The sequence below is a fragment of the Varroa jacobsoni genome, unplaced genomic scaffold, assembly GCF_002532875.2.
Source record: "Varroa jacobsoni isolate VJ856 unplaced genomic scaffold, vjacob_1.0 scaffold_971, whole genome shotgun sequence".
Classification (NCBI taxonomy): domain Eukaryota; kingdom Metazoa; phylum Arthropoda; class Arachnida; order Mesostigmata; family Varroidae; genus Varroa; species Varroa jacobsoni.
In genome coordinates this window covers 80,618-106,284 of record NW_019213873.1, presented here as the reverse complement: position 1 = coordinate 106,284, position 25,667 = coordinate 80,618, and the positions used below count along the sequence as shown (strand labels likewise).

General features: G+C 37.2%; 2 protein-coding genes across 2 annotated transcripts; both read left to right on the top strand.

Moving 5' to 3' along the window:
- The first annotated feature begins 53 nt into the window (after positions 1-53).
- Positions 54-7,560, top strand: tun (N-terminal glutamine amidase tungus). The gene is made up of 7 exons (XM_022842072.2): positions 54-698; positions 1,156-1,288; positions 1,696-1,841; positions 2,016-2,153; positions 4,009-4,168; positions 4,546-4,658; positions 4,982-7,560. Exons 1-5 carry the CDS (start codon positions 499-501, stop codon positions 4,136-4,138), a joined length of 747 nt encoding a protein of 248 aa, XP_022697807.1. The 5' UTR covers positions 54-498; the 3' UTR covers positions 4,139-4,168; positions 4,546-4,658; positions 4,982-7,560.
- A 5,197-nt stretch (positions 7,561-12,757) lies between these two features.
- LOC111265406 (uncharacterized) lies at positions 12,758-25,534 on the top strand. The gene is made up of 9 exons (XM_022842066.2): positions 12,758-13,172; positions 18,177-18,323; positions 18,669-18,779; positions 19,100-19,391; positions 20,065-20,291; positions 20,624-20,826; positions 21,219-21,370; positions 23,080-23,201; positions 23,585-25,534. Exons 2-9 carry the CDS (start codon positions 18,195-18,197, stop codon positions 24,764-24,766), a joined length of 2,418 nt encoding a protein of 805 aa, XP_022697801.1. The 5' UTR covers positions 12,758-13,172; positions 18,177-18,194; the 3' UTR covers positions 24,767-25,534.
- The last annotated feature ends 133 nt before the right edge of the window (positions 25,535-25,667 follow it).

The following is a 25,667-nucleotide window of genomic DNA, read 5'->3' as shown; positions in this document are numbered from 1 at the left end:
AAATCGGAGTTGAGCGCTTATGTAAGAAGCCTTTATTGAAATGCATTTTGTGGGGAAAAGCAGATTGTACAAGCCTTAATACGGCAAGCTCTATGAAATACTTATTGTTTGGAACCAAAAAAAATATCGTGTTTTTTTATTTGGCCTGATGTGATCAGATGCAGTTGCTGGGCTTCGGCATCTTCTTGGCATAATGATTTGTTCTGATAACAAAATGGCCCCTGAGGGCAATTCAACCAAGGAATACTCAAGTTTTTAATATTCTCTATTGGTGCAAGCAATTTTTGATGGTTTATTTTTTTTTAATGCACATAGATGTTGGCTGCTATTGGCCAATGACTGGGTTCAGTGGTAGTAACCGTTATGTAGATTTGGTTATTAGAAGTGTTCCGAAAGCATAGATACTTTGTGAAACTAGCAGCCTCATAAAAAGTCATATAATAACTTTTATTCAATATCTGTCTATCCTTTGTATTGCAACGCTGCAGAAAATATACCATGTCATTACGCGCGACAGATGGCGACGAAAAGGCAGTCCAAGACGATGTCGAGGCAACCCCCGCATTGACTTCAACAGCAGCAGTTCTAACGTCTACATCACACCATTTGCCAAACTTGCCTGCCAAAGATCAGCTCATGTACACAGCTTGTTATTGTGAAGAAAATATATATAAGCTATGCGAACTCATCAAGAACAAGTGCGTGATTATAATAGCCAAGAATGATCAGGTCCTAAAACCTATAGTACTTCTTTTTTATTTTCATTATGAATATTAATTAGTATAATTCATACTGAGTCATAATAAGTTAAATTTCGCCAGGTTAAGCATTCACTATTGAACCATTATTAAGGGTGTGTTTCACACAAGATTATTACGTAATTGTTTCATACTGTTATAAATTTAAGCAGCGTTTTTAACAACTATTATCATCAGCTCTATATTCTGAATTACATTAGCTAATAATACTAAGACTATTACAGTAAGCAGACTAATTTTATTATGATAGTAATTACTTAGATAATAAGTAATAAATAATACTCTTATATTCCTTATATTAATCTAAACAGTATAGACTCTTCCCTATCTCGGTGTGCGACATAGAACATAAATGATACTATAGCATTTGTATGATCGTTTCGTTTTTAATTAACAGGGAGACCGAATTGTTAGATTCATGTTACGTAGCATTTATTTCAAATGCCTCACAAACCGTTCCATTGTGGCGACAAAGAGCTGGTGATCAAGCAAATGACGGACATATTATTTGGGACTATCACGTTATTATGGTGAGTATTGATTTGGCATGATTCGTCTTTACCTGACTCTGTCCTTCTAGAACGCCGCTATGCAATGATAGTGGTGACGACAATTTTTAAAATTGGTTATTGTGCTTCTTTTCCTATTCCGCAATAAGCAACGAATTTGAAGACTCTACCGTGAAAATCACTGCTAAACTGACTCAAAAACAGAAAGTTTAAACAAATCGTGATTGCAGAGAGGTCACCAATGCTGACTAAAGTATGTCAACAAAGTGAATACGGAGTTTTTGGTCTAGCAAATACAGGGATTCGATAATTTAGACTTCAATATGAAATAAGAGACCAAGCACACCCTAAAAAAGTAAGTGTACTTGAGCAGGTGTCACCTGCCAATAGGACAATGCCTTAATAACGACCTGCCGAACCTATTTCAGATCTACTACCATGAGTCGTGTAACGGCTGCACTTACGTCTACGACCTAGATACGACGTTAGCGTTTCCCGTACCTCTGGAAGAATATGTTTGGAAAGCGTTCAAGCCCCAAGTGCCTCTTAAACACGGCTTTAGGAGACACATCCGGTACAATCTATAGGAAGTGATGAAACTACCATAATATCATAATGAATTATTCTATAGTCAATACAAGTAATGAATAATTGTGTATTACTTTTCATCGCAGTAGTAAGTTCTCTTTTCACTTTTTGCTGTTTAATTAATGAAACTTAGTTCTCACCATGAAATCCCGTCGTGCAGGTGTCTTGGCGCTCGCGATTATCTAGCTACCTTTGCTTCAAACAGACAACGAATGCGCCGCCCAGATGGCGCGTGGATCAAGCCGCCACCGCCCTATGCGCCCATCGCTAATACTATTTCTTCCAATAATCTTGAATGGTGGGTGAATTTATAAATCTACTTCATGACTAATTAAGTGCTTGTTGCTTTAATTGAAGCCCTCGCGCACGTCGTATAACAATAATGTGTTTCTGAAGCTTAAATGCTTTTTGCTTACAATCCCACCAAGAAACAGTGACTGACAGTATCTACGCAAAGTCAGATTAATTAATTTTAGAAGTGACAAATAAGGCAAATATTTCACCCCTTACAATAATTCGCTTCCACAATATTTAGAGCGTTTGGTATAGCCTTCAAAGCAGAGGCCTATACTTTCTCAAGTAATCATCAAAAGAAGAACAACTCTGGACGTATTTACTGCGCCAAGTTTTTGTTATTCTCTTGTTTGTTGTCTTTACCTTCTCTTGTGTTTTAAAGGCAATGAAATATTACAATTTAGCATTGGAAGACTCTCTTGCTCCTTCAGTCTACAAGCACGTTGTTATGATCTTATCCCGATCGCATGATCCTACTTCGGTGCGAATTTGAATTAGATCTAGCATTCATTAAATAGCACAATTTCAATATTTTATAAGGTAAACATAGCACTTAAAATGAAAATTCTAACGCTATAAATAACAAAAAGGAACCCACTTAAAAATTAAAAGTTTAGCAAAAAATTCATGATAGAGAAATCGGTTCCCGTTCAGTTCTTAGAGATTCTCTTCCCGCCTTAATGAGCATCACTGATTTTTCTAAAATTATTATTATTTTTAAAATCGCATTATGGAAGTCCTAATGCATTAATTCATAGGTACAAGCTATATTAATAAAAAAATTAAAAGTAAAGTAGTAATTAATGTCTCAATTCGACTGCAGTGAAAATTAACTATATAAAAGATACCACGTCGTTTATACGTCCATTTTATGCGCGACGAATGGTAGTTGTAGTTGTAAACGGAGTAGTTTCTACTATTCACATATAAATTTATATTTCTATAGAACTTCGCGCGTGAATTTAATTCGAACTCTGGATATATTAATTGAGATTGAAGAATTTCGTTATTATATTCAAGGGTGGACATTAGGAAAACGAGCACATTCAGAATGAAGCTCACAGTAATTAATAATAATAGCATACCTTAATCAAATTTGCAACTAGACCACTACGTCAATTTGCACGTATTCTATATAATAAGCATCGGGAACTCTATAATAATTTGAAGTTCTCGACGTAAGCACCTAACTTAGTTTTCTGGTACATGACGCCAATGTAACAGTGAAACAATCCTCCAACATCATTCTGGTTATCACATATAGAATTAGAGTTTGAAACATCGTATATAAATACGATGTTTCAAGAGATACGAAGACCATCATGTCCACTTGAGCGATTGCCTCAGGTGAAATCGCCATCTGGTTTCTATACCCGAGAAGCATTTTCCTTAGGCAAGCTTTTCAAACTTACATTAGTCAGCTTACATATCGTGGTTTTACGAGTGAAGACAGCAAGGATATAGCCTTCGTATATCCATATCCAGAGAGCATATGCCTTTTAAATTACTCTTAATTTATGCAAGTAATTATTTGAACCCATATGCCCGATTAAATATCTAAATCCAATGTGGGACTATTTGATACTATCTACAATGTTATCGCTGTAACTCCAGTGTAAGCAACACAAGAACGCCTGAATAGTGTTTTGTGGCCATAATACTCGGAAGTGCAGTATCATCAGTCACATAATTGTAATGATAGGCTGCGTTTCCAACTGTTGTTTCGACCAAGTCAAATTAGAAGTTGTCAGATATCATATACTGATAAGGAATCATAATTAGGTAATGAATAATGCACGTAATTAGTATTGATAATGATGCTACTGTACTGTTTTTGATATTATGTGAACTATGTGCAGGTTCATTGACATGCGTTCTAGCAACGGTGTACCCGGAATCGTCCTTAATCAGTTCAACTTTTGCAAGCAGTTCAACGCTCATCTTGATCGATACCTCTTCGGTGGAGTCAAAAACGAGAACATCGGCTGACTTCATCCTCCATTAAGCAAATGAACTAGTGTTAGTTACACATTTGTATTCATAACAAGAAACATCTCTTCGTTGGAATCGTCTGCTCTGTCTTAATGGTTTGCCTACTTAATTGGTACTTAGTAAAATCTGTTTTCGCTCTATAACATCATAAAATCAGGTTATAACGCAGAGTGTATTTTTTTGCAGTTGTTTTTGTAAAACCCTTGTAAAACTAGCTGTTTCCGTTAAGATTCTTATTATGACTACCTCTATGGAAGCCTTTCAATTGTACTGTTATTCTGTTACGCCTAACTATTTTGGTTAAAACTAGTATAAGGTTTAAAGCCACCTACTAGGTGTCCTGCAACAACCTGAAGTCCACTCACTCTTTTCAAATCTCGTTTTTTCCCGATTCGTAACATCAGGTCGGCGGCAGTACGAAACTGGACAAGGGGCCAGAAGTGGTGACGGCATCTGCAAATTCGCTAATTAGCGAATTAGGGTTAACTGAACGGATACATTTAGCGGGAATAACGTGGTAATTAAAATGTTAGATGATGATGCATAACCTGCTAGTAATTATCATTATGAGTAAATGTTTGAAAATGTTGGTATAAAATACTGTACGCATGCGTGTACGATTTGCCCTAATTCCAAACACCCATTGCTATCGTCGGTGGGCGCTCTCTTCATTCAACCTGCATATAATCAATTAATATAGAGTCTATAAAAACCGGTGTCCTCAACAAGAAACGCCGTTGCATCGACGAGCCTGACACAAAATTTATTAGTGCCAATGAAATCTATATTTTTAGCTAGTTTCTGAATTCTCTGTTTCGATGATGTACTATTTGATTACAGGCGCCAAGAGACAACCATCATTTAAGGAGCTGGGAAGTAAAAACCATCTGTATATTAAAAACCAATTTGTCTAGAATGTTAGAAGCCTTCTGTACAATGCATTTAGAATGACGTTTAGGAAACGAAGTGAAACGATGACTGAGAAAACGTCGTCGTGAAAAAAGAAACGTCGTTGTATGCAGAAATACCTTTTATTCAATACTGTCGTATTTTATGATTTCTTAAAAAAGACGAAGGTAAAATTTACGAGGATTTATTTTAAAAAAAATGTTCAATTTTATATGAAAGCGAAGTATATGCAAGTAACTTAATAGTTTTTAGGAATACATCGGCGTGCCAATGCTTTAACGATATCGATTTAGTATGTGTACTCATTATTTAATATATAGTATTAGATTTCCTTGTTTCGCTAGAACATTAGAAATATAGAGTCTTGATCAACTGCTTTACATGTGCAAAATTAAGTTTCTTCGGTAGTTTCCTACGAACCCACAAAATGCGAATCGCGAACACTACGGCACATCTAAGAAAAGTACGGGAATACTTGTATAACGCGTATCGTGCATACGTATCGTTTTGGCGGTGTAAGTTTATACCAAACCAACGTGTCTGTAGCCAACAAGATTGGTACCATTTGACAGAGATAGCATTTATGTCGTGAAAGATCAAAAACAGAATTAGACGACGGGCGTGTATACCGGGCGCGCGGACAGTTTCACATAATTCTAGTGAACTTTACTCAGGAGCCAAAAAAGCCTAAACTCTACGATGCGCAACACTTTCCATTCAGACGGGAATACCAGTGCGAATCACATCAAAGTGGATTTGAAATCAATTTTTGTCCATATGGGTATTATGATGCTGGTAACCAAGTTCGAGTTATCATCCAAGCGAACAGGAAAATTTGGTGGTTATCAAGCTAAAACAATTCTAAGCCAGGGTATTTGATTGAAACGGTACAGGTGTTCATAGTAAATTGGACTTCGGCATACGTAAGCATCCATATACTGTCGAAAAGTCTAATAATAGGAATCGATGCAGAACATCGTATCGCCAACTAAAGTCGCCGTAAAGGACTTACTAGCGACTAGTTTTGTTATAATTAGCCGACGTTTAGTCACCCTAATTGAAAAAAGATAAAATGTGCTGACTGTTTTAAGTCTAACAGAAGAGATTACAGTACATTGGAGCAGTGCCGTTGGATTTGCCATTACTAGGCCTAAGCTGAATATGGCTGGTGAGCATCACCACTGATTGGAAAAGTAGCCATACTGATTCGTTCGAAGTCAATATATTCTGAGCCTATTTATCTAATTTATTTTATTTTAAGTTATTTATTTCACTGTACTGTAACAATAAATACAGTAAACATACACAGTATAACCTTAGTAGTTACGATGCAATTATTTTGAGGTTTCGTGTTTGGCTAACGTTGCGTTGTTCACCTCCTTGTTTCTATATAAATTTATGCATTTGTACTTGGGTTGGTATATTCAATACATTTCATATATTAAGTAGTCGAATAATATCGTGGCAGGTAAAGAAATGTACTATGGCAAAGCAGCAGGTCACAATCCGACTTTAGGCCACTGCACCTATTTTCAAATGGTACTTGTAATATCACACGTTGCTAGAAACGATAGACCAATCTTTTCCATAAATACGTCTTATAAAATCTCATAATTCCTGTGCTAACCAGAAAAAGGAGAATAAATCAAAGTAGTCGTTGATTCGAATCGCTTTTCGAATTCTAGGTCCAGCACGCCATTAGGGCTTCTTTCACACCGAAATTTGATTTCCCAAAACCAACTGTGCTTTCCTAACGCATCTAGCTATTTCAGCTATGTGAAGAAATTCTCGGGACCATTTGTAGCTTTAAGGACTTGCTTGCCCTAAGAAAGGTCTAGCCGGGGTTGGCCCTGCTATCAAAACTTTTGCCAGTAGACCTGTAAAACAGTAGCAGCCATATACTATGGCGACCATTCGCTAACGCTGAAATTTGGACCAGTAATGCTCACATGTTCATGATGATTATGAGAAGCATTAAAAGGAATCGTTCAGACCACTCCTCCCTTTAAGTTACTTTTAGAAAGTGTAAGTGGCTGTATGGGAAGAATTTGAAACTAGTTTGGAATGCTCATTGACATGTTACTATATGTTAAATGTAGTTTATATATACAGTAGATATGTTACTAAGCTATCAGGTTTTTACTCGTAGTAACATAAAAAACACTTAACAGTGGTTTGCAGCTGCCAAATATTTGCCCTGCAGCGAATAGCAGCACCACACCTGGTTCGTTAAATGAGACAGAGATAAAATTATTCAAGGCTACGCTGATATAATTTAGTTATTTACAATTTTGTATCTCTTAAAAAACCTAGCCACTGCAGAATGCTTAAATCAGCGCATCTTTAAACATCGTGATAGGCATGTTCACGTCAAATGAATACAGGAAGACATGCTTCACGTATTTAATACCACAACTATCAAAGTATTCTGTGGAATAGATGAGTGCTTAAAAATGCCGCGTTTGTATATTTCATTGCGTGATTAAATAAACTGGGATCAGTTGAAATGAGATGAGTATTCTACAGGCCTTGAAACAAACAATGAATCTAAAGACTTACGAAATATGAGTGACGTTCTTGGGATCTCTTCATTGTGAGTACTGGCAGTAACTCGTAGTTTCGTTTACCCTCCGACGCAGACTTTTCAACATATTAAACCAAATAACTCTTTTTTTTTTTCGCTTTTTTTTTATCCGTGTCGGTCTCAGCAGACAGGTAAATAGTATAGCTTATCTTAAGAAAACATAAAAACTCTCTTTTGTTTGCTTATATGAATGCACTCTTCGTTAGACAGATCACCCACGTCATATGTAACCTTTTTAAGATACGTATGCGATTATGAGATATAATAATATACACGGTTGTCGGATTTCATTCTTTGATTCACTATAGTCTGAGGATTTTCCTTCGTATTTACGTTCTACACGGGGGGCAGAGACATTTGATAATATCGTGAAAAGGATTAGCTTTGACTCGATCAAATGGAACAGTTTTTTTATGTCAGGCGTATACAGATACGTACAGGCGTAGATAGATGTAGTAGAATAAAGCATTGTTCACGATTATTGAATCAGTCATATCAAGTACATTATTTTCTTCGCTGCAAATATTTAGTTGGTCTTAGTTTTAGAGGATACAAAAACGCTACCCTTTACGCTATTACAGGTACAATGGTACCAGGATTCAGGGCAACGGGATAATAGCTAGGTTTATTTACAATGTGACACTTAGGACAAGATGGATATTCACACACTCTTCCGATACTGCACTGCCAACGTTACAATGCTCAGAGAGAGAAATGAAAAATCGTTAAGCACAAGCGATAATTGGTAGTTAAATAGAGACGAAAAAGAAGTGCGTAGACTTCTCATCGACCACGACTCTTGTACCGCTTAAATTGTTTTTACTTACAATATACACATTTTTATATTTTGAAGCGTGTTTATTTGATTAAAGCTAGGCTATCCTGAAATCTTTGCCCAAACATTCTGGTCTGAGGTTCATGGATTCTCAAATTGTTTATGGAAAGCTCATTCGACATTTATTGTACTCATAAATTTACATAGATACTTTTCCAAATAAAAATCATACGGCTCAACATCCCAAACGTCATTTTGTAGTGACATTTATAATGTCGATGGACCAAACAGATGTTTAAACAGAGGAAAGAAAAATATCAAAATTCGCTTTTTTCTTGACTTGACTGAAAATAAATTTTCAACTTTTGCACATGAACATACGACGCCATCTCCATTGAAAACTAGTAAACAATAAATATTGATTACATAAATTCAGGTATTCCTTCATTTTTATAGAAACGAATCATTGCGTAAATTATTATTTATAGTAGTTGTGGAAGAGTACTATAACTATTATGACATTTATATATTTACATATAAAGAAAAAAGGTATTGACCGAATTTCTTTCTAAGTAGCTTCAAGGTCACATAGCTAATGTAATATAGGTCAGCGTTCGTGTTATTTGAAAGTCGATGTTTGACAGTGTTAGATGTGCTAAAATTGTTGGAGCCCCTTTAGTCAGAGTTAAGATGGAGCGTTTTGGTGCCCTTTATATTCTCACAAGGATAAAGGCCAGCATGCTGCTGTGTGTTATTTATAGTCAATATGCGTTATAGGAAGAAGTGATCCAGGGATGATTCAGTCGCTTTTGTTTAGGAAATTTCTATATGAAAGATGCTCCTCGTAGTAGTCAACCAGCAACGAAAAAAAGTAATAAAGTTATTTTGAAAGTTTAGCAAGACCTACACGCGAGTAGTCATGGTATTGCCAAGGAACCAAAGAGTTCTACACTATTCGAAGATAACAGATTACAGAATGAAGCTCGAAATTTAAGTGTTACTCGGATTGATGCATAATGATTTATTCGTTCGTAGTTCTCTCTGCGGAACCCTTCGGAAACGCAACTAAATCGAGTTACTTCTAACGCAGTTGATTATGGCTGACGAAAAAATGGGAGCACACAAAAATAAAACACAAATGAAAGAATAAAAAGTGATCCACAATTCGTGACAAAGTTCAGATAGACGCCAACAAAGATGATACAGTGTGTTTGGTGGAATAGGAAATGAATCACTGTCGTGTAGTAAATCGATCGATTTAGGTTATACCGTAAACAACAAACAATATTATAACAAGCTATAAAAGAATCGACTTTATTTTATGAATTCACGGATTATTTGAACGGATATTTACGGATTTAATGAACAGAAAAGGCACCATTTTTTGCCATGACAATGTCAGACCACATACGTCTTTTACTACTTTTCAGTGTTTCGAGTTTCTTACGTCCGGTATCGTCGTTAGGCATTTCATCAAACGGGTGACTCTTAGCAAGAAACGAATCGTGTGGTAATGCTCGGATTTGAACCTAGGCCCTAATAGGTCCCTAGGATTAACACGCAACTAACTTGTCCGGTCACATTCTTAGCTACTACTACTAATTGAGAAAATCTGGATGGAAGATTTTAAATACATTCTTTGTATAGCCCTTGTCTTGCACCATCAGTTATTTACAAAGCTCTTAATGAGATGGTTATGTTACCAGAAGAAGGCCAAAAAGTCAAAACGACGCGGATTTAGTTTCACAGTATTATTTGGAAAAACTAAAAGAATACTTGGTTCAATTTTGACCTGAAGCAGTCAATACATTTTTAAAAACGTACATTTTATAAACTTAAAGTGAATTTTAAAACTGCATTCTACGAAAAATGTTACATTCGTTTTATCGGTTTTTTTATTGCAAATTTGTTGATTGTCAATAAAATACTGGATGTAGATACAACCCCTCAACAAAAGGCTTTGTAATATACAGTCATTTGGTAATCAAATAAAGCCACCTAGAATTTTGACACGTCGTTGAGTTTGGCCAAAAGTACCTCCGCATCCGAACCTGCGAGCGGTTTTTTTTCTTTGTAAAGGATGCCTTCCTCCACTTTTAGTTAAATGTTCGTATATAAGGACGCTAGGGAAACATTTCAAGCTGTTATAGGAATCTGTTGAAAACATGTACCGAAATTTGATGCGCAATTGCTGTTCACCACAACATGTATCAGCGTTGAATTCATTATGAATAATTCTGGTGCTTCGTCGTATATCGAATTCTTCCATTTATGTTGAGACTTAAATGATTCGAGATGTAGTACAACAATTATCGTTACCCTTATTTATTTTACGATAATGACGTTGTTGTGACTGTAGATTACATCAAGTCAGTTTTAGTGATTTTAACGTTTTTGTGGCTATCTATAAATTTTTAATGGGATCCCGGGAAGACGTCACTAAAGAGCAGCGGGTCCTAATAACCAGACCCATATAAAGAAAGCCATCATGAAGAGAAAATTCTGAATGGGCCGCAATTTGTAATATCAAAGTGTACAGTTGACAGTGTAGCACGAAAGTAGAAGGACAATATGCCTCTTTATTCAAAAAGAAGTGTACAGAAATCGAAAACGGTACACAACGCAAAGTGGAGATAGGGGGACAGGCGCTCAGGCGTCGTACCGAAATCCCGTGGATTTTGCTGTCGTAAACCGCGATGAAGAGCCGCGGTAAAACCGTTTGCAAACGTATAGGCAGTTCAAGTGGGCTAAACATCTATCGGATAGCTAAAAAGTGAAAAGGGGTTTGTGCGCAGATGAGTCGTACTTTGGGGTCTTAGCTGGTAACGCTCTGCAGGTCTTCAGGCGTTCCGGCAAAAGATCCCACTAATCCTGTGTGATTTAGCATTCAAACGAAACACTTACAACGGCCGTGCTGACCTCTACGCTTGCTCAATGGTATGTTAAAACGACTATGTAGTGAAATAATTCAAGTGGAAATACTGCTGCACGTACAGAGTGGGTCCCGGAAGGAAACCATATCTTATGGGACAACGTGCCTTGTTGAGGTGCTGCAACGGCCTGAAAATTCATTCAACTTGAGTCCGATCGAAAATATGTGGTATTACATCAAGAGCAAGCCCAGAAGATCGAAAAATTAAAAAATGCAGTGTTCCAAGTGTAGGCCCAAAGCCCGGCCGTGACTGAAATGGAGCGGAAGTGCATTCGAAGCATGTCGAGTTGCAGCAATGATTACAGCCAGTAGTGAGGGGACTAAATACTAGTTTCAGTAAGCGCCTTACTTCCCACAGCAGTTTAAAAAAAACTGCTTTGTTTATTTTAACGACAGTGTCGTTACATGTGCGATCACGAGAAAAGAAACGTAGCATCAGACTTACTATTTTATTTTCGACCGTTTTATGGATTTCATCTCGATGGGTTTTCAGGAACAGGAGGATCATATTATATATGATTTCGTGTCGATTGTTTGAAATTTTAAGAATTTATAACCTGTCGTAGAAAGTAACGCAGGATTCTTTCTGTTCATTACTTTTGGCTGACGTGAGTGCATTTTTAGTTTAAAAATCGCCATTGTATATTGCTTATCTACAATTGTGGGCTGTCCAGTAAATTGCACACGATTATCAGCATCATTACGGATGTACTGTTACTGTTGGCTTTGCCTTATAGTGCCTTGGTGCTCAGAGAGCGCTCTCCGTATAGCTAACGGGGCCTCGTTGTGTGTTCGGTCCTCCTCAGAAGAGCGGAACTGCTGCTACCCCTCTAGCTACGTAGTTCACGTTTTTTGCGTTTTATTAATATCATTTCACACATTACTAGAGCACTGAACTAATAAAGACCGGACACTGTATTTATGATCTACTGATACCACTTGTACAGCTATACTGGCTCACGTACTTTGTTTTCAGATTTTGTAATATTTGTATGTATTAAGAAAATCAAATTTGCAAATGGTTTGGTAACACTAAATAATTATAAAGTTCACCAAAATGACTGCCCATTTATTACAAAACCATTGATCATTTTGCTGCACAACTAATAGTCAGAAATGTATGTCCGCAGTTAAACCGAAAATGCAGGGCAAATCTCAAGCGTGGCAAGGTCCCGCAAGGGATAACAAATGGCAGTCCAATCTTGCGTAATGTGTAACCTGTTTGCTTTATATTAAATCTGACTAGTTGCTCATCACTGGCTCATTGAAGATTGAAGGCAAGATTGAATTTCGCGCCTCCTTCGCCCTGATTCCTTTCCACAGCGGAGAGGGGTCGGTGATAACTTAAAAGATTCTGTTGATTGTTTGATAGATTGTGGCGGGGCGTACCTCCTGTTGTCTGCGCTTTGGTCTGCCAAAAAGAATTTGCTAGCAGACAGCCTCTGACAAAAGGATATTGTTCGATGGATCAGCTGTGTAACAGCAACATTTACCTATTAAATTGTTTGCCTCATAAAAAGGCTCAGCTTACGTTAAAGTAGTTTAATTGCTTGCTTAAACTGTAAAGCAACTGTGCCTAAAAATGAACTACATAATGGTTTAGGAGTATTTCAGAGAACAAAAAATCACAAATATACATTGATGCTGTTAAACAATATCAGTTACTAACCTACTTAGGTTTCGTGGGTTCGACGCAAGACATTTGACCCTCGCTTCACTTGTGGTTCATAGAGTGGTAGTTGTCTTTGAAGTGAGGAAGGTGGAAAAAAGGAAAGTGTCCTGAAATGTATATAATGCGTACCTACGGCAATAAATAGTTAGTAAACAAAAGGTAAGCCGAATTTAGTATTATCATTACTTCAGTGAATAACCTAGCCAAAAAACGTTCATTATTTCTCAAGAACTTGACATCGCCCATGCTGCTATGGCAAATGGCCTCGAGAGCGAATGAGAGAATACGAACATAAGGATGCGTGGATGGGCTTAGGCAAGAAACGTATCTTAAAAACTGTGCTCTCAATAACTGTCTACCATTCATTTATTCCTAACGTGTTTATACGTAAGTATGCAGAGTGAGTTTCTAAATTAGCTTATTTTGAAAACATATCAGTACTTGTAAACCGCAGGCATGTATGAACTGCAATCGTTTTTAGAAGTTGGTCTTGTTTCGGATAATGATTTAAATACGAAATCTCTATCTCCATATCAGGAAGAGTGGCTTAATCTTGATACCATGGTGACAATCACGATTGGCATACAGTGTGTGCAAACGATCTTAAATTATTTAGTATACAAGACGACTACGAACATTATCACGGCCACAGGCAAAAGGTATTTTGCAATTCAATAGTCGATAATAGGGATATTAATTACGATAATGGTTATATCAAACATTGACAATAATGCTATATTGATCATGGTTACCGCAATAACTATTAATCCCAATAGGCCCGTATTTGCTTGTCCTAAACCTGTTCGTTTACCAGACCCGAGTGGAGCCCGTAATATGGTAGTATTGGACTGGTTTCTTTCTAAGTCGCCAGGGTTTAGGATCTGGGGTGATTGCGGATCTAATTGGTGAAATACTTCGCCCTAGAAGCAGAAATTAGCTTTTTACCGTAATAAAGTGTTAATTTAGCTGGTCGCTAACCAATTTTAGCAAGTCATTTTCCACTTCGTACGCTTGAAAACAATGTACACTGCAATTTGAAACACTAATCCGATGATGAGCGTCATCTACGCCTATTTTAGTAAAATAGGCACAGGGCGAAGCCTCCCCATGGCTTTTTTGTTTTTTGTGCTTTCTTATCTTTGTACTTAAACCTTGGGCTTGTCCGACCCTAACTGTATCCTTAGAGGGCATCGGTTGGGCTGATTTTCAAGGCCGATGGGGTGCTGTACATATATTCTAGAAAAATGTGTTTAACGTATACTGTTGACGAAGTTATTTGGTTATACCTAGTACGGTCGTCGCTATAATAGCGGACTCGGTAATATATTTGCCTGTTAAACATACGGATACGCGTTAGATTCGAGACTAGGCGCACTTTGTTTGGTAGTGGAAGGAATCAATCGTCTGAAGTAATACTCGACTAATTTTTAAACTCACTACTTTTAGATTAAAAAAAATCATCTGATGGGTACAGATGGTTACTAATGGACGTTACTTCTATTGTAAGTATTATTCCAAAATTAGGTGAAGTAAAAAGCCCGCGGGTGGCGATTTAGTTGTATGTCGCGTTGCACTATTATAACATAACAATACGCAGCGGTACATGTGATAAATATTTTTAGTTATAACGTTTATTAGTTAGCGATAGTAAGTTTAAAAAAAATAAGAGCAAAACGCTGTTATTACGTCACGTATGATGTACTTAGAATAAACCTCGATAATCTTCAGCTTCCATTTTGAACCCAGTTTTTCAAATATCTTTTTCTACATATATATACAATTTTCAATCTACGACAGACGCGTTTCAATCCTAATCGAACATCCCCTATTTAGGTTTTGCTCCAAACGTAAAACGAAAATGAGGTTTTGCTTTGACATTCCTTGCGACTCAACTGAATAACTCATTGAAAGTTACGTCCAATTTTACTTCAGGAGCACTAGTTGCTATGTTCTAGAGATCTTGACTACCGTTCAATTTTTTGTCATTACTACGAATCCACCGTATTCACGGCCTGTCTGTACGCCTAAAAGCATAAAAGCAATTTCTACGGAAAACAGCTCTCCCACTCGAGTAGCGAAACCCGATATGGCCGGTTCTATTATATTTACGTTAACACATATAGGCTTTATGATCCACCGAGATTAGATCTAATTAGCTTTTGTTTTGACTCAACATTCATACAACATACATTTCATAACGAAAGTAACCTATTGTTTCTAATATTACCTATTGAAGCTGCTGGAACACATTCAGGGTGGTGGCCCATGATCCGGGTCAGAGCATCTCAGAAAGATGCGACCCGTTTTGTTGGCACTACGAAGTTCGTTACAACTCGTTCGGTTCAGGCACATAGCTTAACTGGTGATAGGCGCGTGTACATTGATATCATGACAATTTCGTCACCGTATTTTGTCTTCGCACGTGAAGGGCTATCAACCGATAATAAAGCCTCATTTGCTATTTATTAATTCATACCAAACATTTTTCACTGAGTCTACTTGAGACCAGTCCAACTCTCCAAAGCCAACAAATGATTGTTTTGTTTCTTAAAGGTCTACTAATCGGATATTATCATTACGGAAAGACACCTTAGCTGGTCAGATACTCGGATGCTTTTCGATTTACGAACCAGTCAAGTTTCGTTCAATCGGCAAACGGATCCGTCAATAAACAGACAATATTTTTGATCTCCCGAACTATCTGGGAAATCATTGATTTAATCATCAACGTATGCATTTTTTCTACTGTGTCATGTACACACAACCAGTGATGTAACAGGCGATTGCATCATGGAACATTACATGTGCAGTAGACACACGCTTACCAAAGTATGCAGCCAAACGGAACCACCTATGTGTAAATACAAATAAATTAATGTGAACTAGCTTAAGCTAATCCTAGAAAAAATCCTATAAGGTTACAAGAGTGGCCTGTGGCCACCAAACGATAGAATAGGCAACAAAAAGTCAGTTCGGTCTACCTTCCAATGTAGTTGATTGAAGTTGATCCTCGTGTTTGTTGAATGAATACTTTTAGCGCGACGATATGCGGGTTTTTGCATATATCGGTATTAGGTATCAGATACTATCAAAGTAACTCAACCAAGTTTGGTCATGTTTTTTGACAGCAAAGGGTTAGCAAAGAATGGTATCAAAAAAAAATACAAAACAATATTTGTCTATATGTATGTTACGTGTCCATGGGCATTTTACTACCTGTAACAACATTGTCAATCTGTTGTTCGACTGATCACAACCTAGTCATTATTTAGTCAGAACCATAATTAATCATAAGGTCAAATATTGCACACCAATGCTGCGTAACTTACTACGTAAGCTAAATACGTAACCAGCAAATGACATTTGAATTAAGATGTTGAGATGTTTGAACAAATGTTTTATGTATTCTGAGCACGCCGAACGCTGAGATTGCGGAGACACTACCTCTATGCTGTTGGTAAAAGCAGATGATTTTAACGAAAGCATTCAGGTCATTATAGAGAGCATCGACAAATCGACTGTAAGCTTTAGAGGTGTCTTTGGATTGTGCTAAATTAGACCAATGCAAAGCTTATCAGTTTGCGTTTATGCAACGCCGCAGCATTCACATTCATACGCTGATCTTGCAAAGCGGCGGTTTTCAGTTTTCTTGACGAGGCCCTTTTCCTTTTGTAGTATTTTATGACAACCAGGTTGCGATCTGGGCTGTAATCTGACTGTTAAGACCTTGAAAAAAAATCGCGTTTTCTGCACACTAGCTGGTTAAGGCTTACATGGCTTTAACCAAACCTTCTTAAACCCCTACGTCTGATTTTTTTTTGGAAACGTTTATGTCAATATTACAAATAGTGTCACTAAAATGGAGAAAAACGCCCTGAGGTAACTGTGTGAAGAGATTTGTGGATCGACCTTAGCGTCCCATTAACTAAGCGACCCTTTAATTCGAAACAACCTTCGATGACCTGTCTAAGGGCAGAGAATCCAGCAGCGTTACTCATACACTGACTCACCAGAGTCTATTATACCAAGCAACGCGCTAGCCAGGAATTTTAGGACTGTTTAGAATATAATTGAACTGTCACGCTCTCTGTCATCAACTTACGTTGGTGAAAAATGGGTTTCTACATAAGAAGTGCGAACCCAACCAAATGGGCCACGGTAAACAATTCCTCCCACCTATTAATTAATACCACACAGTTGAAATTATAATAATGTCAGAAACAAAAAAGAAGAATAGAGTTGCACAGTTTTATTATACTGCATGTTATTATGTAATGTATGTGTCAGAAAATGTCTAACCCTGTTAATGTCAAAAAGGACTTCAGCGTCTTTCGGACCATTCATGAGAAAATTTCCACAGTTAATAGTGGATGAGTAACAAGAATAATTAGTATCTGATTTAAGTTAAGATAAACCTTATATTTACTGGAGATAAGGTATTTACTAGATGACATGTTTTTTTTACTGATTTTCAAAAAGATGACTTAAACATCCTTAAAAGCGTGGAGATGATTTACCTTATTTTATAGAGATTTTCTGGGTGGGTATTAAACGGCAAAAGAATACGATTTGGCTAGAAAACCCGGGCCATTATCTCATATTGGTTATAGTATCATTACTTAATTGAAGGTGCAGCGCTAATATCATATTAGGTTATCCCGGTGATCAGCACAGCGCTGATCAAGGTGCTACTTCTATGGATCCAGTGCGTACCGGTTGCAATAGCTTTATATAGCGAATGCATTATTTCGACATGATACGGTTCGTAGAAGTCCCGAAGGATTCCTCATAATTACAAGTTAAATGTAGTAGAGTTTTTAATTAAGCTCTTAAGTTTTTAATTAATTAAATTCAAATAATGGTCTTGCTGGGCATTCAAGATAATTGCGACGATTCGGGCAGCGTCGTTTTTGGGACAAAGATGACACGCAATTATACGTATTGCAGCTGAAGCCCGTCTATCGCTCATAAGAAATTCAAATGTTATATGTTGACTTGCAACGTGTAACCTTTCAATGCTAACGGTTAACAAGTTGTTCAAACTCAGACGCCTGAGAGGCCTTTTAAGTACAACGAAACTAATAATAATGAAACTGGTGTCGATCCTTGCATATTATCTTACTATGGATATATGATCTTATTTGATGTATACGTAACTTTCAGATACACTGTCTCACCGTGATGAATTTTCAAGCACATGCCCTTGAGGAGACTTTAAAGTACCGCACCTGTCGGGAGCCGAATTTCTCAGCGGAGCAACCAGTCGATATCTCTAGCCTTTTTAGTGGCGAATTCCATAACCATGTTGCAGTACGTTTATTTTATCAGTCTTTTTATAGGGAATTTGCCTATTGTTAATAAAGTCACAGAATGTAAATGTAATATAACTATCTTGAAACAGAATAAGGGGCTCCATGGTAAAAGGAGATATATGTATATGTATGTTTTTATTATGGGAACATTTTTCATGCTAAACATAAAAATGGAACGAAAGCATTGCTTTGTTTTTATGAAACCGCGTTGATGGTTATTGAAACCACTACCTTTAACTTAATATTGAAAAAAATTTGATCGAATTTGTATCTCAATAAATATCTGGTTGGCTGAAACCAAAACTTACCAATTTAATTAACACGACTGTGCTTTCTAATGAAGTTGTTGCTTAAAAACCGCGAGTTGCCCGAAGGATCTCGCGAGGGAGAAAAGGATCTAACAAAGAAATCTGCCACAGACTTCAGAACGAGAAGTACCCATCGAGACGTAGAGGTACTAGACAAAAGTCCTTGTGTTTGTCTTCTAAACGACGCTTCATGATATGTAATTTCAGCTGCCAAAACTTATGTTATTATACTCCAAATGCAGAAAAATATACGTTGTCAGTATGGAGCCCTGCTCTCTACATTTTTAATGGAATTGTTATACCCCGAGCAAGGTGTTCATTACATTGTCTGACTGTGGTAAAAAAGATGATTCGACTTAAAAGAATGATCTGAAAAATGGTTATAATATTGGAATGTACAACGGCAGTGAGTGCCGAATGTCTCTTTTTATAACGCCTCTCAATTTGATGATATAAATTAAATTAGGGTCCGATGGGAGAAAAAGAAACGGAGCGTGAGCCCTCTCTTATCGGAGCAAATGAGGGACAACATATCTTTAAGGATGGTGAAGCAGATGATCCGAAAAAAGAGATGGAGGATGGTGGCTCTGACGAGATCGATGATGTGGATGAGGACAACCGAGAATGCGAAATGATTCTCGGAGATATACCTGAAGTTATGGTCCCATCATCACGTCACAATACGTTACTGAAAATCACTTCTTCTTCGCCACTGCCAATACCACCTAAGAAAAAACGACTACCTAATAAAGACAAAGGTATGAAGAATATAATAAAATCATTGGCATAATAATTAAGGGAGGAAACCAACTGTAAACAATCTCATATAATAATAATAATAATAACCGGTACGCATCTTTAGCCCAAACTGCTAACAGCATAAAAAGAAAATGACAGATTAATAACGATCCATAGCAAATTAATTGATTGCGTGATATCCGTTACTACAAGTAGTTCTGCACTCAGTACTATTAATGCTGTTAGTAATGGCATTAGTACAACAGCACATTCACGTTAATGGCAGGCTATTCCAACTTGTTTGCGTAAATATATTAAGTTATCAAAGGATGTAATTACCGTGTGTTCTTTTTTTTCTTTTTCTCATCTTTGGATTGCTTGTACTATAGACCATCAGAATGTTCGTTCTTTGTTTTAAATGGCTGTCATCGTTTTTTGTCCGGGTTGGGGTCGGAATGTGAAGATAAAAAATGTCCGATGATAACAATACCACCTACGATCTCCCTTTTCAACTTTTAACCACAGCTAGATACTTTATGCTTTACCTATTCTAACAACACTTAGCCATTAGTAAACGAAAAATCAGAATAGATAAGTAATAAGTAAAAATTCGTATTTTATATCAGTCATTATTTTCCTAGCGATTTACTAATAATAATACAATATTAATATTGAAGCTCGCTTTGTTTTTAGCTGGCGAAACGGGAGATATTTCGGCAGCTTCAGCTCAAGGCGGTGAAAGCACTATAGGATCCGCAGCAGCAAACCGATATGCATGTCGAAAATGCTCGCTCATCTTTTCGAAGTTTGAATTTCTTAACGCTCACATCTCCAAGATCCACCCTGTCATTGGGCCTTACAGGTGCCCCAACTGTGCCTTCGAAACGAAATTTCATTCAATGCTTCAATTACACATGAAGGTATGAAAAAGAACCCTCATTGCCGTGAGAAATATGAATTGGTGTTCTTGAGCGTCGCTGCTACTTGTCCCTGCGCAAAAAAATGAAAAATAGCTATTATAAGAGATAGCTATCTTACTCCTCGTTAACACTTAATATACAATAACATTGTACGTCTTCACAAAATAAAAAAGTACGCAAAGACCTCTCATATATCCTTCCATAACATCAAAGGCTATAATTGTAGGAAGTTCCAGTATGATGTATGCGTTTTGTGATAAACTTTATTTTGAAAAATTTTTCCGATATTTAAGATCTAATTGAAAAATTAATAAATTATTTGGCTGTTTAAGGAACCTCACGCAGGGGATACGACGAAAGTGAACGCCAAGCAAAAAAAAATTGCTGGGAAAAAGGTGGACGAACCGCGAATGAAGTGCCCTCTGTGTGCCTATGAAGCAAGTTCTCTAGCAAATTTTACGACTCACAGTAGAACTTCTCACAGAAATGCGTTCGAAAAAGTAGCACATCGAAATGCAAGCACTAGTAGATATAGGCGAGTACTTTGCATCTTGTATCGTCTTTAAAAGACTTCGGTTACTTCATTATAATTATTGGAAATATATCACAGTTTAATAAATATGTTATCTTGCATAGCAGCTTCAAATTAATCCGAATTGAGGGCTTGGTCAATGGCGTCACAGTATACCACTGCGACTGTTTAAAGCGATAACTGCGGATGCCAACAAATATTCATAATACTAACGATTCTTATTATGCTCAGGGTACGATATTTAATTATTCTCGGTTTAAGTTTGTTATAAAAGTGTTGTAGATTCTTTATTGCAGTTATATTGTTTTTGCTTTGATAGTAAAAATTATTAGTTACTACAAGATAAATGTTTGAAGAGTCTAAGTTGCTTAACACTTTTCTCGTTTCGTTTCCAGATGCCCGTTCAGGCCCGCTTGCTCATATCAAGCCAAAGATCGGGACGATCTCGAGAATCATTATAAAACGGAGCATAAGCAACGCTTGTGGCACTGTCCAGAGTGTGATTTTTATGCTGTCTGGAAAGTGGCTCTTAATAGACATCTAAAAGGTAAACAATCTGCAAAATTACAGTTTAATTCATAATTATTTTTATAACTAATGCCAGAGTACATAACTGTCTACCAGTCAGAAAGAGATGATCGTTTAAAGTTACTCGGATGACCATTCAACAGTAGTTACAGATACACATTCAGTTTTTGTATAATTAACGGTAAATCAACAGGTAGTGTTGTCTTCTTTCCAAAAGTTTATGAAGGAAGTTTCCTGACCTACTGAATGGAAGAATCTTTTCGACAGATATGAGAAGCGACTGGTAGGAGAACCCCGGACACAGCTGCGCTGCGGCGGGGTGTAGCTGTGGTGGGCCTATATCAGGCAAACGTTCTCGTAAAAAACTCTCAACTATAAAGGGACACTGGCCTATAGAGTCACTGCCCCAAGCGATTGAGTGTTCTGCAGAGCCGCATAGGGCCAGCTTAACTATAATAAGAATTCGATGACTTCGAGGGGCGGGCTTGCTCGACTTTTTTGGATGGGCCTAGTATTTGCCTATGAGATGGCTGCGTCTCTTAGGCCTTGTTTTGGTAGTACGCTAAGAAAAAGGCGATCAAAAAAACGTCTAGCTGGCAGGGCATTACGAAGAATTGTGGTTCATGCAAAGAAAATTGGCTACCGCACTTGACATGCGTGGGCCAGCGAAAGACAGTAGCTGAAAAACAGTCGGGCGATACTACAGGAATGCGCAATCATCGTGAGTGGCAGTAAAAGGTGGACCCTTTCAAGTGAACTACAGGGTCTACTCAGGACAAAAATTTAAGTCCGCTTTAATTTTCGGTAATGGAGTGAATTAAGAGGCGTGTACTGACAAAGAAGTCTTCTTTAAAGTATGTCGACAAAAGAGGTCTTGTGAATTTGCCAAAAATGGAGGCAATCAAGTGTTCTCGCGAATCTCCGAATGGTTAAGTTAGATATTTATTTCTTAACCTACTCAGGAGTGACGCTGACTCTTAGTGGCTGATAATTTAGAAACATATTACCTAAAAGATACAAAAGGTTCTGTTGACAGCAACCACAATAAAGGACCTGCTCACATTTTCACTAAAAGCAGTTCCGGCTTTTCTTCACTTATCTTGTGGATGTTAATCTGGGCTCATTTCAAGCCCAATCAATTCTGCGAACTCATGTATTGAAATGACCGAGACAGGCCTAAAATTCTACCTAGCGAAAGCGACGACGGACTCTGCCTGGAAAGATAACAACAACACTAATTGAAAATTTGTGATTTGCCTTCGGTTGTTACCACGACCCGAGAGATGATTGTCGATGCCAACAATGCAATGATGAATAGCAACGAGATTATGCTACACTGCCTACCGACAACTTTTTATAAGCTTATTCTGTTCACATTAAGCAAACGACAAAACTTCCATGTGTTGGACAGATCATGATACTAACAAGTAAAATTGTTCTAAAAAAGTTTACGTCTTTTAATCTATTGCCTTTTTGATTTATTTCTTAGATAAATCATATTGTGCCATCACTGTGGTAGTTATCATATTGATCGAGGTGTTGATAATTTTTTATTAAGAGGTTAACGCGTAAAAGAGCACTTTGACAGAAAGGATACGTTTATGGGCTTATTAAGTTTGAGTCATTACTGCCATAGGTGATATAATTTGTTACTTATATGTTTTTAAAACAAATTGTAAGCTTTACATATGTAACCTAACTATTCCAACGACTGATAATTTTCCTCAGCACATCGCGAAAATCCTGAGCATGAGTGTGGTAGATGCGGTCAAAGATTCGCCTTAAAGTCATACTTGAATCGACATTACAACGAGAGCGAATGCAAAGAAATGCAAATCAGTCAGGATCAGGTAGGATGACAGAGTTGAATTTGCATAATATTTTCGGTAAAATGCGTATTTACTACTTTATATAGAATGTCTTCACTGGCAGGAGTATCATTACGAAAATCACCCATGTTTTTATTATTATTATTATCACTATACTTTCTGCTATATGCAACCGCAATTAAAAATTAACCTTAACATATGAATTTAGTAATTTATCAATGTATGAGCGAAAGCAGATTTTTTTTCTACCGAGAATTTTGGGTACAAGCTGGTCTGCGATTTCAACCCCAAAAATGTATCTCCGAGTTTTCCGTCAGTTTTCTTCAGATTTTGAATAAGAACTAATATTGAGAAAACGTAACTCGCGTTTATTAACTTTATATTTCATGGCTGCCGCTCGCAAGACAAATGATTCAACCATAAATAAAAAATCATCACCAGCAGGTTGTCTCGTAACGCCAGCCAGTACGATAAGGGAAGAGATATTGACATCAGATCGAAATGGCGAAGTTCCTCTATCAACCTTATCGCCTGCTTCATCCACGGAAAAAGACCCTTTAACAGAGGACGACTGTTTACAGAAAATAGAGTTATCTGTTGTAAATACAATTCAAAGTATCGATTTTTCTAATAGCCTTGCAAAACACTCCCTGGAAAAATCAATGCCACCAAAGGCTTCACCTTCACAGGCTCGGAGTTCACTGTTGTCCAACACAAAGTTGGCCTTTTCATCTACGGCAGTAATAGAAGAGGGCCAAGCTGTTCCGGACGCACAAATATTTTCATCTGAAAACGTAGCTATCATATGCAATTCACCAAATTCTACATCATTAGCCCAAATGAAATTTAGAACAGAAAGTAGGCCTATGTTAAATACTTTAGTGTCACCTAGTCCAAACCGTGACGAATACGACGAAATCGATATAGCGAATAGTCAAAATATGTCACAGGCAACGTCATTCACAATGAGCGCGGATCATATAAAGCCCCCAAGTATTGATGCTCCTCCTCGAGAACCTTACCGAGTTACTAATGAGAACCCCCTGTCGACGGATGACGACCCGTGGGGTGTACCTGTCGCCCAATCGCATTTTAATCAGGACAATACTGCAAGAAAATCTAGAGAAGGTAACTCACATGGACAAGTGACCTTGACAAGAAAGACAGTACAATGTACTAAGACAACATCGAGTCATAACATGAAGGACACTTTAGTGACAATTGTTTGGAATTCGGGACTTCCTGGGATAATGAAAGGTTTTCGTTCTGATGGGAACTCAGTAAAAACCAAAACTGCAACTTCTACCGTACAAATACGAACTAGCGACGATGATTTTTCTAAAGGTGATCAAGTGTTAGCAGTCAAAAAGCACTTTGATTTGACGGCTTCAAGAAAAGGGCCAGATGGGCGCGAGACAGATCGCCATTCGAATTTGTTGGTGTCTGACAAATGTTCAAAGAAATCGCTTAGTCAACGAGGCTGTGATATAAATCCTACCCCTTCCAATGGATTTATGGTAGTATCGAGTTGTCGTGAAGCCAGTCCTCCGCCCCTTGTAATCGACGATAGCATAACATCTGATTAAGTGACCCTTTAGCTATTATTATTAACGATAAACACGAAGTACTAAAGAGTTAAAGTTACGGAGTAACCCTTCACTTAAAATGACCATTAATTGCTTCTTTCTTATGCATGACAGTTGACAAGGTTTCCCGTTTATAAAAGCTGCGGCTGTTCAAAAAGCATCTCTCATAGTAGTTATTGAAGTTAAACGTAATGTTCACTAGTAGCTTATTTTTACTAATATTTTAGATTTGGCGTTAATGTGATCATTTAAATCTTACGCCTTTTAATACATTGCCGTCTCCGTGTGGGGACCAACTTGATTTGTAACACACCCTTGTTATCATGTAGTGACATTGTCAATCTGTTATCAATACAGTTTAGATAGATGTGTCGTTTTGGAAGTGGTGAAGCTACATAGTTATTATCAGTATAAGTGTGTATGCAACACCTGTACACATATAACCAGACAAATATGCAAAACATGTTGTATAAAGGCATTATTTAATGAAATACCAAATGAATAAATATATAGGGCGATCAAAAAACAGGACTGCAATAAATGGGGTTTACAACTGTAGCTGTATATAAAAAAATTGCCAATTATGGTGAACGCGACGATGAAAATGATAATTATTTATCTGCTTAATCTAAGATGAACTAGTACCATATGATAACAATATGTAAAGAGTATATCGGCCAGAGGCGATCGGCCAGTGATGTGAGTGAAGTCTTGCATATATAGGATGATCAATAAAATGTATAGCAAAGTACCCTTTATTAACTCTAATGTAGAACTCTAATGAATTAAACGATATAACTGTAGTGGCAATATATGAGCGAATACAAAGCTAATGTAAATCTATTATACGATACGAAGCTATCATCGTTTATCTTCAACTAGATGGGGTCTATTTCAAATC